The following is a 13,852-nucleotide window of genomic DNA, read 5'->3' as shown; positions in this document are numbered from 1 at the left end:
GTATTTTTAAAATAAAAAATATAAAAAAGATGTCATTTCTATTTACTATCTCTAAGGTAGAGTTTAGTTATTATTATAAAATAAAAAATAAAAAAACAGCGAGGACAGTGAGACATATCTCATATATATTTCCCTGTATTAGAGGTATTAAAGTTTATTCCAAAACGGTCCTAGATATAAAATTATAAGTAAAGATTTGAATTTATATTTCTTATGCTTTCTATTTTCTTAATTTTTATTTTGACATTATTTGGAAACCCTTTTTATTACAAGTGAATGGAAGGGTTGATTTCTTAATTATAGTTTTTTAAAAAAGATTAGCAAAATTAATTAGATATTAACCCTGTTTGTTTTTGTAGTTGGAAAATGTTTTTGCAAAAAATTAAAAATAATTTTTGTGTTTCTAAATCGCTTTGATGTACTGATATTTAAAATAATTTTTTTAAAAGAAAAATGTATTTTCGAGCGAAAAACACTTTGAAAAACAACCGCTATCATAATACCGAAAATGCTAAATTTAAAAATTAAGAGATTTTAAATTTAAGAAACTTATTTCATTTAAAAATTAAGGTAAATAAGGATTTCCAACGAATAGATGTGATGAATTTTTTTTTCTATGCAAGAAATCGAGATGACTAAACTTTCCATTTATATAATTAATTATTTGCTTTTATGCTTGCTTTTCTCGATTCATCATTATAATATTGTCTCTCAAACCTATCATGTTCACGTAAACCCTAATTTATGTTCATGTAGAAACCATCAAAGCCTCATCAAGATCGCCTTAAAGAGCACTCTAAGTTAGCTCCCTTCTAGCAAGAACCTTTAATGCCTACCTTGCTTGTCTCAACAAGAAGCATTTGACCTAGCTGGACAGCTCTCTTTCTTCCTGGGTGGTTGGATATTTTATCCTCCTCCTTCTCTCCCTTCTTCTTCCTATAGTTGGGCCTGTCGAGGATTAGGCGGAGAACGGTGCTCACTTCTTCACTAATGGCAGTAGACCTTTCGAGGCGGCCTCGAGATAACAGTTCGGTCACCGTAAAGTGCCTGAGGGTTCACCGAAGATGATCATAGAGAGAAAACAGAAAAGACAGCCTAGTTGTAGCTCCGATTATGACAAATGTTCTCCGAGGCGACAAACACTATATCATTCTTCATGAAACATTCTTGTACAGCTGATAAAGAACACACAACAACACTTTTCGTGCTGTCTAATTTATATAGTATGATGGTTTTTGTGATAAAAAATATTTAATTTTTTTTTTATTTTTAAATCGTTTTGATTTACTTGTGTTAAAAATAAATTTAAAAATAATAAAAATATTATTTTAATATTTTTTAAAATAAAAAATACTTTAAAAAACAATACCATTACACTTCAAAATAAAAACCGGACGGCATTTATTTGAAAGAATTGCTAAAACTTTGTGCTCTGGTGAGACAAGATGGAGATGGCCTATGATTGGAAAACCAAAAGGACTTGAAAATAAACTTGAAAGAATTGAACTTGCACCTCGTCAATGGCGGATTGATTTACAAATTAAAGTACACTTAGAACTTTATTTCCAAACAGAGATAGTTCTGGATTGCATTACAAAGCAAAGTACACTTGGAACTTTAATTCCAAATAGAAATGGTTCCGCAGAAAGTCACAGTCTTAGTACATAGTTGGGATTAGGGTGGAGAGATGAGAGTAGTTGTGAAAGGACGAGGAGTGCAAATAGCCTCCAACTAGTTACATGCCCCGCGCGATGCCGCGGGTTAATTATTTTTTGCATTTTAAAAATAGCCAAGATCTAAAAGTGTTAGGTTTTTTTGCAAATTTATATCCAAGAATCTCAGGTTTGGTTGCAACGCCTGACCCAAGAGTAATGTTTATAATATTAATAATAACATTAAACTTGGGTTAACCTTTAGTATAAAAGTGTCTGGACTGCAATACCAGACCCAATAGCATTGGACGTGGGTCTGGCTGTAAGGTCGTATCATAAAAGTGTGATAATTAAATAGATTAGTTAAAAAGAAAAAAAACCAACAGGAAGAAAAAAACTAATGAAAAAAAAGAAAAAAAAGATGAATTAATTGGGTTAACCCTTCAAACCAGGTTAACCCGTCATACCTTGAATTCGCATCGTGAAAGTTTGATAATTAAAAAGAAAAAAACAAATTAATGGGTTAACCCAAAATTAACTGGGCTAACTCGTCAAACCAAGTTAACCTGTCAAACCCGGAATCCGTGTAATGAAAGTTTGATAACTAAATAGAAAAAAATTTAACATCAATTTAAATTAAACGAAAAAAATTAATTAAAAAAAAGGCATCAGCCTTTTCACTGTGGACTGCACTGTGCAGTTCACAGTCAAAGGCATAAAAAAAAACTAAAGGCGTCAGCCGAGAACTACTTAGAAAAAAATTTAATATTAATAAACTAAATTAATTAAATAAATAAAATTAAAAAGAAAAAATAAAAGAAAAAAAACCTCTAAGAAGAAAAAAAACTAAATAGAAAGAAATTTAACATTAACAAACTAAACTAAACGAAAAAAATAATTAAAAAGAAAAAAAAAGCAAAAAAAAATAAAATTCAGGTTAACTCGTCAAACCAAGTTAACCCGTTAAACCCGGGATCCGTGTCATGAATGTCTGGTAACTAAATAAAAAAAAAGTGAACATTAACAAACTGAACTAAACAAAAAAATTAATTAAAAAGAAAAAAAATCTGGGTTAACTCGTCAAACCATGTTAACCTGTTAAACTCAGTATTTGTGTCATGAAAGTCTGATAACTAAATAAAAAAAAATTAACATTAACAAACTAAATTAAACAAAAATATTTATGAAAATAATAAAAAAAAAAAATTGACGGGTCAACCCAGAATTAACTGGGTTCACCCGTGAAACCAGGTTAACCCGTGAAACTCGGGATATGTGTCATGAAAGTCTAATAACTAAATAGAAAGAAATTTAACATTAACAAACTAAACTAAACGAAAAAAATTAATTAAAAAAAACAAAGAAAGAAGCAAAAAAAAAATCCCAAAAATCATTAAAAAAATAGCTAAAAAAACTTAGACAACTTAAAAAAAAAAAAAAAAACCGCCTAAGGAATTAGTGTTTACTGTGGACTGCACAGTGCAGTCCACAGTAAAACACTGATTCCTTTTAGCTATTGTTATAATGACCCAAACGAGCACTGTTCCATCTCTATCGACCACTCCAACCCAGCAGTCACTATATATCCATCCATCAGTCCAAGCTACCAGCCACAAAGTAATTACTGGTCTATGTCTTTTCCTTGATAAGCAATCCATCTTTTCCATTTCTCTAGCTCTGCCCCGCCTCTAGGAATTGAAATTATCTTCATCTTCTGATTAAATTTGTTAATTTTTTCCCATTCCCTTTTACAGGTTATATTGATACAGAATGTAGTGAGAAAAACCTAAAAAATGAACTCCATGTCTGTCAGAAAAAACATTATATGAAATCTCAATGATGTTATGCATCTTTTGGTCTCGAATTAATGAGTATTTATAGTTTGCTCCTTGATAACTTCATCTTTATTAAAACCATAACCATGGATGATCTTTTGGAAATGTTCGGCATTCCTTACTCAACTTCTTAAAGTCTCCTCTGATTGCAATCATATCTTTTTTATCTTTTCAACTCCGCTATAAATCTTGTTAAGCATTTTCTATGGTTCCTTTGATGTCTTCGTTGGTGCCAGCAACTCAAGAGTTGCTTCACAAAATCCTTGATAAATCATGAATAATATCGCACCCGACATCGCGGTGGCCCTAAAAATAATCCTTGAATTGTGGAAAAAGAACAAATTTCTAGCATCTTGTTCTTTTAAGGAAAATATCTTGTTGGAGGAGTCGCCACCTAGTATTATGGTCACTAGGAACCCTAACTGGTCAACAGAGATTCTATGGTTCGGGACTGGTTACGTAAAAGGGAAGATGTTATCACCCCTTAAACATTCTGCCTAAGGCAGACTGCATTGCTGGTTTTGTCTTCAATTGCTAAACATTTATTCGCTTATACTATGATGATTTGTTTATAATATTCCTGACTCTGGCGCCAATGAATATTCGAGCTCGAATAATTCCAACTCTGGCGTTGGTAAAAATTCGTAGCTACGAAGAAAAATTAGATCAATATTTTTTATTCCCTACTCTAGCGCCAGTGAATAAATAAATAAAAATAAATCTATTTTATGCATGCACATATATTTTTTATTTTTTTGTAGCTAAATAAAATAAAATACGACGAATAAAAATAATATAAATTTAAACCGGTATATTTATTCCTGACTCTAACGTCAGTGAATAAACCAATAAATTTACATTATTTTTATTCATGTATACACATTTTTTATTTTTCTACCCTTTTTTTATTTTTCTGTTTTTCTGTTTTTTATTTTTTATTTATTTTGTTTTTGGGCTGGGCCCAGCGCAACCCATGTGGCTGGGCTGGACCCAGCAGGCCTAGCCGGGTCACAGGCTTGACCCGGCTGGCCATTTTTTAGTTTTTCTACAGGAGCATGTAATTAAAATAAATGGAAGGAAAGAGCAACTTACCTGGCGCCTTGAAGATGAGGATGGCGGTGATGGAGGGCTGGCCGGGCGACGTTCTCTCCTTTCTAACGCTGGCGCTGCACTGGGAGATGAGGATGACGGTGATGGAGGGCTGACCGGACGACGTTCTCTCCCTTCTTTCTCTTTATCTCTTGCTTTCTTTTGCTCTCAGAAGTCTCTCCCTCTCTCTCTCTATATCTGTTTTTCTTTCTCTGTCTAGTCTCCTTCCCCTGGTTTTTCTTCGGGTTCTCTCTGCTCTCTGTATGTCCTTGGTTCCGTGATTCCCCGCTGTGGCCAGAGAATGGCCTTTCTTCACGCGTTCGTGCCTCACGATCGTGAGGCACGAATGCCTCTGTTTCTGTGAGAAGAAACAGGGGCAGAAAACTTGCTCCCCTCTGTACAGTTTCTGTTCTTGCGTCTTGTTGTGTTCCCGGTGTTACTTCCTCTCTGGAAGCAGAGAAACGGAAACGTGATGGAGGACTGGTGGGCTAGCTGCTTTCTTCCTCCGCTGCTCGTGGTCTCTCTCCGTGGCCTCCTCTGTTTCTTTGAGAAGAAACAGAGGAACGAAAGTTTTTTCTATTCTTCCCCCGGTTCTGTGTTTCTCCAGGGGCATTTCGGTGATGCCCGCCTTTTTCTTTCCCTTTGTTTTGCCCCCTGTTCGTTGCTTTTTTTTCTTTAACCTCCTATGTTTCCTTGAGAAGAAACAGAGGAACGAAAGTCTGGTCTTTTTTTCTCTTCTTTGTTCTGGGTCCCCAGTGGCTTTTCGGTTCTGCCCTTTCTTTCCTGGGTTCTTTTTCTTTTTTTCTTGCCCTCGGATCTCCTCTTTCTCCCCCTCCGGTGCGCATCCCTTCTCCTGCTTTTATAGTCGGAGAATGGCATGCGTTTTTCTTGGCAATGAAGACCCCAAGACCGTTATTGCAGGAGCAGTGATGGCAGGGGCGTCCGTTTCTCTGGCTTGGCGAGCGGAAGAAGACGAGCGGTTCCTTTTTTTTTTTTTTGAAACGACGCCGTTCGAATGTTAAAAGGCCATTTATGTTTTGGCCCCTGAGGTTTTGAAATTGTCGTAAGAAAGACCCCTGGATAAACTGTATATTGACCCCTGCACTTTCGCACCATTTTCAATTTCATCCTTGGATTTTAATTTTGCAATTTCGACCCCAAACTTTAATATTTCTTCAATTAAGTCCCTGAATAAGTTAATTCCAATCTCAATTAAGTCTAAAAACTTATCAATTATTCAATTAAACCCTTGATTTGATTAATTAAATTAATTCCAAACTTAATTAAACCTCAAAACTTCCAATCAAGTTGCCCTTAACCCAAATTTTAATTCATTCTTCATTTATTTCATTTTACTTGCTTTTCATCATTTTTTTTTATATCCTTTTCAGTAAATAAAATAATAATAATAATTAAAATAAAAGGGTCAAAAATTGGGTTATGACAAATAAAACCTTATTATCCTTTTTCCTCGATTATCTCAATGTTTGTATTGAATACATCACATATCATAGTTTTGTTTTGTAAGATGCGGAATATAAAACTGAGCATTGTTAGAAGCCATATCTACTCTCAAGATCTAATATCAAATTTATTGCAAAAACAATAACAAAACAGAAGAGGGGATACTATTCACATGTTTTGATGGAATACAATACACTAAATAATGGTATTCTCACACCTTTCATTATCAAATCCATATAATATATATAAACATTATAAAATATCTTTTATAATCTTTAAAATACTTAATTAATATTAGACTTTTCAATATTTACTCTAGATTCGTAGTATTTTTGATGTGGATCGCCAATACACTTAATCTTTCGCAAATAAGTTTAATAAGTAACAAGTTCTGGATTGGATTACAAAGCAAAGTAGACTTTCCAACTAGAGATAGTTCTGTTGACCCGGAACTTTAATTCCAAATAGAAATGGTTCCGTAGAAAGTCACAGTTGGGATTAGGGTGGAGAGATGAGAGTAGTTGTGAAAGGACGAGGAGTACAAATAGCCTCCAAAGGCTTAGCCTTTTGTACAGAGATAAGAGCATCTACGATGCTCATATCTACCAGTTCCTTCCCGACTCTTTCCCATTCAAAGCACTGAATAAGCGCAGCCAATGCCAACATCACTCTGCGCATGGCCATGTGATTTCCAGGGCAAGCCCTTCTCCCAATACCGAAAGGGATGAATCCTTGTTTTTCCCCTTCATTATTAAGACCTTCAAATCTCTCCGGCTTGAAGCTCTCAGGATCTTCCCACAACTTGGGATCCCTATGTATGGCCCATGCATTCACCATCACAATCGTGCCTCGTGGTATCTTGTATCCACCTACGATGCAGTCTTCAGATGGTGCGTGAGGCAGCAAAAGTGGGGCTGGAGGATACAAACGAAGGGTCTCATTAACGACACAACGGACATATCTTAGCTTGGGAAGATCAGACTCTTGTACCAAGCGCTCATGCCCGACTTCCCTGTCAATCTCTGCTTTCACCCTCTCTAATCTCTCTGGATGGTTCAGGAGAAATGTCATTGCCCATTCCGTAGTGAAATCTACTGTATCTACTCCTGCCAAATAGAGTGTCTGCGGAAGATGAAAAATTCATGCTCAGTCTAAGAAAATTACAATTATTAATTTTGCTTAATTTTAACTAGGGATAAATCCAGACTTTGGAAAGTGGGGTGACCAAACCGTACAATTTTTGTTTTTGAGGGGCTATTTCTAAGAACACCTTTAAAAATCTTATAAATTCAAGAGAGCTTTAGAAAACATGTAAAACTTCGAAGGGCCCGTAAGTTTCTTACCGCCATGGTACCCTTGACAACTTCATCCGTATACAATTCAGGGTCTGATTTTTGGAGGGCCAATAGACTTCCAATCACAGTTGTCTGATCCTTCACTCCTTCAGCAGGATTACTTGTAACTGAACTTGTTTCCTTTCGTTTCACCTCTTCTATCAAGCCCTGCAAGAATTCATCCCTCTCTTTGTACACCTTTATCACACTCTCCTCCTCCCCCCTGTACCCAAACCATTTCAAAAATGGAAAAAAATCCAACACGGTGGTGCCTGGATTTGAAGGGAATATCTTTTGGACATCCTCAATACACTGCTTTCCTGAATCGATACAGGCAGCTTTCTCCTCTTCCACCCACTTCTTTCCAGCATTCATCTTCATAATTACATTGAGAGAGGTGATTGTGAAGAAATAGTTCAAGTCCACCTTCTTGGCTCCATCATCAGATACTTTGGACAGAATCAGGCGGACAAGGGTGCGGACTTCTTCGCTAATGGCAGCAGACCGATCAAGGCAGCTTCGAGAAAACAGTTCAGTGACCGAGAAACGCCTCAGGGTCCGCCAGAGATGGCCATACGGAGCAAATAAAAAGGCAGCGTAGTTGTAGCTCCAATAATGGACAAATATGCTCTGAGGCCTGTTGGCAAAAACTATATCATTCTTGATGTAACATTCTTCAGCAGCTGATAAAGAACAAACAGCAACAATGTTCCTGCTGCCCAATTTAAGAGTAAAAACTGGACCGCATTTATTTGAAAGAATTGCTAGCACTTTATGCATTGGTGGCTTCGAGACAAGGTGGAGATGGCCTATGATCGGAAAACCGAAAGGACTTGGTGGTAAGTTGCGGGAACGTTGGAATACAAGTTTGAATACAAGAAAGCTAGAGAGGAAGAAAGCAAGGCAGTAGTAAATGTAGTTCATGGTGAAGAACAAATTCTTTGTAAGCATGGTGGGTTTCTGTGGGTGGAGAACAAGGTTTAAATAGATAGATATGAGATAAGGGAAGAGATTTTTAATTTTTACATGGTTACATCTAAATAATATTTTTAAAAATGTTTTCTTGATGCATTTGACGATGACAGTAAGAAGTCACAACTGCCAGATTCCAACTCAAAGACTGGCAGGTGGTCTCAATTGTGAAATCAAATGAGAATTGCTGAAAAAATAATCCCACGAGCCCCTGAAGATGATTCGTTAATTAATAGGCCATGATCTAATGCAATAATTTTTAAATGATTAATTAATGTCAATTAATGCCGGAATTGTAATTAATGACAATTACACTTGATAAGGTATATACTAAGTTAATAAATTGTAAGAAACTTAGAGTGAAAAAACTATGTAGAAGACAAGGATTCCGAACACCAAAGCATATAAAGTTAAATAAAGTAATTACTATATATTGGAAGGAAAAATTGAATTATAATGAAAAAGTAATCACATTCCTTGAATAGTTTACTTGAGGTATTGGTGTCATAGTTAGGATGGTGTATTCCTTCTCTAGCCACTAGAGTTCAGAGTACTTCAAGCTACAAGTGAGGGGAAAAAATACCTCAATTATTTGAAAAATAAATCTTGATAAATTATAGACATAGTTTATGGTTGATCAAAGTGATAATTATATGAGTTTAACAATTAAGGACTGATTAGTATCATATCATTTAGTGATAATTATATGATTGCTTAATGTCCCATCCATCCTGACAATTTAAATTATAAGAAACCAACAAGAGAAAAGATACATTCCTTCATCTAGGGTTTGTTTGAGAGTGTGATTGCGGTTGCTTTTTAAAATACTTTTCATGTTAAAATACATCAAAATGATATTTTTGAGATCAACGCATCAAAACGATTTAAAACATAAAAAAATAATTTTTAAGAAAATAAAATAAAAATTAATTTTTTTAAAAACACGGGTTGGCCCGCGTTTTCAAACACTCTCAGAATTTCTTTGTATTTATTATGGTATTCAAAATCATTTACATTATGGTTTCAACACCAACATGAGCACTGTTCCATCTCTACCAACCATTCCAACCCAGAAGTCATTATATATCCATCCATCAGTCCAAGCTACCAGCCACAAAGTAATTATTAATGGTGTATGTTTTTTTTCCTTGATAAGCAATATTATCTAGGATTTAAAGTTGATTGCAAAGAATCCTCTTATCCGTGGGTTAAAAACATGGATACAGTCTCCAGGAGGAGCATGAGGCAGCAAAAGTGGTGATGGAGAGGATACGAACGAAGGGTCTCATCAATGACACATCGGACTCTTCTACGTACCAACTGCGCATTTGGACTTGCCAGCTGCATCAAAGACAACTTCACATTCACCCACCAGCTATAGTACCGAGTTCAGGACTCTTGAGCAGCATAAAAACTCTTCCCACTGATCACGGTAATTGGCATGATCCCATGGATCGTTATAGATTGAATTAGGGGTGTTTTAAAAAACTGATTAACTAAAAAAATCAAGAGAACCAATAAAAAATTAACCGAGGAAACCAAACCGAGATAGAAAACCGATTAAACCGATTTTTAAAACCATAAAATCTTGCCGGTTCGGTTCGGTTCCGGTTTGACCACTTAAACCGGTGAACCGAATCGGTAGTATAAATAACATAACTAAAGAGTAAACCACTAAGCTGCCTAACCCTAATTGACATTCTAAAGTCGCCGCCCTTCAATTTTCATCCTCCCTCTTCTCCCTTCTGCATCTGTCTTGCCCTCTGCCCCTGCATCTTGACTCTTGCCCCTTTAATTTTCATCCTCCCCGCGTCTTGCTCTTGCCCCCTGCATCTGTCTCTTCTCTAGTCGAACAATAAGTCAACAACCCACATCTCCACATCCATTTAGTCTACTTGCAGCTGAACAAAAACCTGAACAAAACCCCTTGGCTTCTCTCTTCACTTGCAGCAGAAAGAGAGGGCTCCTCTATTAGAGAAAAGACGGCAAGGTAAAGTTTATTTTCGTGTGCTTGTAAGTTCAACCTTTTGTTTCAAACTTTGATGCTTCTCTGACGTTTCTTGCCATTGGCTTCCCAAGGCTTGGACCTTTTTAACTCCTCTTAATTTTCTGTTTTCTTTTTATCTTCCTCAGGTTTCGCCGTTGTTTGTGGTCCATCTCAGCTTTCAGGACCTACGTTGTTGTTGCCTTTGGCTTGCCCTTTCAAGGTAAGGGAACAATTTTTTTGCCAGAATCCTTTTTCCTGTTGTTACGGTTCTTGATTAGTTTGTCTTTGCTGTTTGGATTAGGGGGGTCTGCATTATCTGTCCTGCACTCAACGAATACTTTAATTGTTTATTCTTTGCTGATTTGATGTAATTTGCAACATTGTTACTTTGTTAGTCTCATTGGATTGAGTTTTGAATCACATTACAAGGGTATAAAAAAAGGGTTAGAGTCCTATGTCGTTTCTGTTCTAGGCTGGTTGAAACTAAAAACAGGGGGTTCCACTTTGAAACAGATAAGCTAATTAGGATTGGGTACTGTGTTTTTTGAATCGGGTCAGGAAAAGTTATATGATGGTTGGTGAAGAGAGTTTGGCTAGATTTATGGCTTATGATGGTTGGTGAAAAGTTATATATTTGCTTTATCAAAATGGATTTTAACAGTGTTCATAGCTTTATTCAATCTGGTTACAGTATTTCTGCAATGAATTGATATTCAATCTGTTTTTTGCCTAGTCCATTAAAGTGTATATGGTATTGGTTAATATGGTTATTGGTTAACATGGAAAATCAATATATGGTTACAGTATTTCTGCAATGAATTGATTCTCAATTAGTCAATTGTAGTCAGATGTTGATTCATGTTGTTGTTTTTTTTATTTTCAGATAGATAATCGGGAAGATCCTACATCAATTGAATCAAATCCTTCAAGTTTGGAACCCAATTCTGTGCCTATTCCAGTTCCAGTTGCTAATTCTAGTACAAATAGCAACACTGAAAGTGAAGGTAATCCAGCTTCTAGATTTAATAAAAGAAAAATATTTTAAATTTGGGACCACTTTAAGAAACTAGATGGTAATGTTAAGGCTCCTAGGGCTGCATGTATGTATTGTGGAAAAGACTATGCATGTCATACTATACTTAATGGGATTAGTAACATGTGGAGTCATCTAGGTGTATGCAAAAAAATTTCCTTTTGTGATTGATCGAAAATAAAAAACTTTAGTCTTAGAACCTAGGCCTATAATAAAGGGGGGTAATAATGGAGAGGAAAATCTGGTGATTATTAAGGCGGTAGGTTATAGTTATGAAGAGTGTAGGAAAGCTCTAGAAAAAATGATTATACTTGATGAGCTACCTTTTAACTTTGTTGAAAATCAAGGATTTAAATCATTTGTCAAGTAATGCAACCTAGATTTGATGTTCCTTCTCGTTTGACGATTTGGAGAGATTGTTTGAAAATTTATTTAGTTGAGAAGGAAAAAATTAAAGAATGCTTTTAAGGATCAACGTGTATGTTTAACAACCGATACTTGGACATCAATCCAAAATATTAATTATATGTGTTTGACTGCCTATTGGATTGATGAAGGTTGAAACTTGAATAAAAAAATTCTAAATTTTTATCAAGTTTTTAATTATAAAGGTGAAACAATTGGCCAAGTAATTGAGAGTTGTTTGTAGGAGTCGATAACATTTTAACATGCATGGTGGGGTTGCTGTGGATGGAGAACAAGGTTTAAATAGATAGAACGAGACAAGGGAAGAGATTTTTTTTCCTAGCGTGTTTGGTATTTTATTTTAAAAGTAATCGAGAATTGCATTAAAAAATAGCATGGCCAATGGGCAACCGTTGGACTCTTCCGATCTTCGATGAGCTCATTCAAAGACTTCACCAAAATCAAACTCTCGATCAGTGAGCCATGGAGTCGATGCTAAAGTCATCCATCCAAAAGCCAAAACCCACAAGAAATGACTGCCTGAAATCACACAATTGCTAATATGCTGCTGTTAGACCAAAAGCGAATACTATCTGCAGTTCGAGCTAGATCATTTCCTGTGTAGCTGAAGGTGGGTTTGAAATCCCGAATCCACTGACATAGCTGATGAAAAACTAAGTCATAAATAGACTCTCAGTCCGGCACTTTACCTTCGAAGATTTACTTATTACCTTGGATAATGACAACGTAGGAATCCACAACTACCAGATCCCAAGTCGAAGACTGGAGGTGGTCTCAAGAGCGATGCTAGAAAGAACATGAGTGCACGTGAGAAGATGCCTAAGACCAGAATTGAATAAAATAAACTGGACAAATTGAAGATTTGAATTTAATAAATTAAGGAATTAATGGCGAGGATGATTGAAAGGTTATTTCACGTGCAAAAAATTAAAAAGAAAAAAAAATTGATCGGATATATTGTTTTATCATTGAAAAAGGAACAAATGTGTAATAATTCGTTAATTAATGGGCCATGATTTAATTAATGCAATAATTCTTAAACGATTAATTAATGACAATTAATGCCGAATTAATTGTAATGACAATTACACTTGATAAGGTATACAAAATTATTAAATTGTAAGAAACTTAGAGTGAAAAAGTTATGTAGAAAATAAGGATTCCAAGCACCAAAGCAATATATATGTAGTTAAATAAGTAATCACAATAGATTAATTAGAAGAAAAAATTAATCTAATTGTTAGGATGGTGTATTCCTTCTTTAGCCACTAGAGTTCAAAGCACTTCAAGCTACAAGTGAGGGAAAAAATACCTTAATTAATTGAAAAATAAATCTTGATAATTATAAAATTAATAGACCTAGTTTAACAGTGATAATTACACGAGTTTAACAATGAAGGACTACTTGGTATCATATCATTTAGTGATAATTATATGATTGCATAATGTTGGATCCCATCCGACAATTTAAATTATAAGAAACCAAGTGCAGAAAAAAAAAAAAATATTGTTATAAAACAGCAACTAATGTTAGGTGAAATAATTTTTATGATTTGTTAATTGACAAAGATGTGTACAATATAGTATGATTGCGGTTATTTTTTAAAATACTTTTCGTGCTGAAATATATCAAAATGATATTTTTTTTATTTTTAAAAATTATTTTTGAGATCAGCGCATCAAAACAATCCAAAATATATAAAAAAATTAATTTTCATTAAAAAAAATTAAAATTTTTAAAAATACAGTACAATCACATTTCCAAACGCTTATATATAGTCCGCTGAGATTATGCACGTGCATGTATAAGATTTTGTTGACTTGTCGCTATATATAGAAGATTTGCTGCAGACATGATCAATCAGGATCTGAAAGATACGTACTAGTGCTAGCTTGACAAACTGGGTGGCAGAATTTAATAACTTTCCAAGTGAAAAAGCAGAGAAACTAAGATGTGAAAAGTTAACTTTGCTCCTTCTATTTTTCAATTGATACATTTATAGTCCCTTTGATTTAAAAAAAATCACTTTTAATCCAAAACTTCGTCTTCTTCTCTTTTC

General features: G+C 34.9%; 4 protein-coding genes across 5 annotated transcripts in view; 1 reads left to right on the top strand and 3 right to left on the bottom strand.

Annotated features, from left to right (window-relative positions):
- LOC127904496 (B-box zinc finger protein 24-like) overlaps nt 1–13,852 on the bottom strand; it is a 61,100-nt gene that overhangs the window by 3,489 nt on the left and 43,759 nt on the right. The gene's annotated exons all lie outside the window — the stretch shown is intronic.
- Nucleotides 1–13,852, bottom strand: part of LOC18106904 (LRR receptor-like serine/threonine-protein kinase FLS2) — a 71,943-nt gene that overhangs the window by 17,001 nt on the left and 41,090 nt on the right. The window lies entirely within an intron of this gene.
- The window catches only part of LOC127903909 (uncharacterized), a 62,178-nt gene that overhangs the window by 8,697 nt on the left and 39,629 nt on the right, over nt 1–13,852 (top strand). The gene's annotated exons all lie outside the window — the stretch shown is intronic.
- LOC127904495 (cytochrome P450 81C13-like) lies at nt 6,401–8,346 on the bottom strand. Its single transcript, XM_052448426.1, has 2 exons — nt 7,384–8,346; nt 6,401–7,162 (listed from the first exon to the last, which is right to left on the bottom strand). The coding sequence occupies exons 1-2, from the start codon at nt 8,323–8,325 to the stop codon at nt 6,539–6,541; spliced, it is 1,566 nt and encodes a 521-aa protein (XP_052304386.1). The 5' UTR covers nt 8,326–8,346; the 3' UTR covers nt 6,401–6,538.

The sequence above is a fragment of the Populus trichocarpa genome, chromosome 17 (assembly GCF_000002775.5).
Source record: "Populus trichocarpa isolate Nisqually-1 chromosome 17, P.trichocarpa_v4.1, whole genome shotgun sequence".
NCBI classification, from domain to species: Eukaryota; Viridiplantae; Streptophyta; class Magnoliopsida; order Malpighiales; family Salicaceae; genus Populus; species Populus trichocarpa.
The sequence above is the reverse complement of the archived record's forward strand: the minus strand, read 5'-3'. Positions and strand labels throughout refer to the sequence as shown.

Bases quoted from the DNA above. Each gene is read 5' to 3' on its own strand.
- LOC127904495 (XM_052448426.1), bottom strand. From the start codon at position 8,325: ATGCTTACAAAGAATTTGTTCTTCACCATGAACTACATTTACTACTGC. The intron at 7,163-7,383 runs GTAAGAAACTTA...CATCTTCCGCAG, and splicing joins TTGTCAAGGGTACCATGGCG to ACACTCTATTTGGCAGGAGT.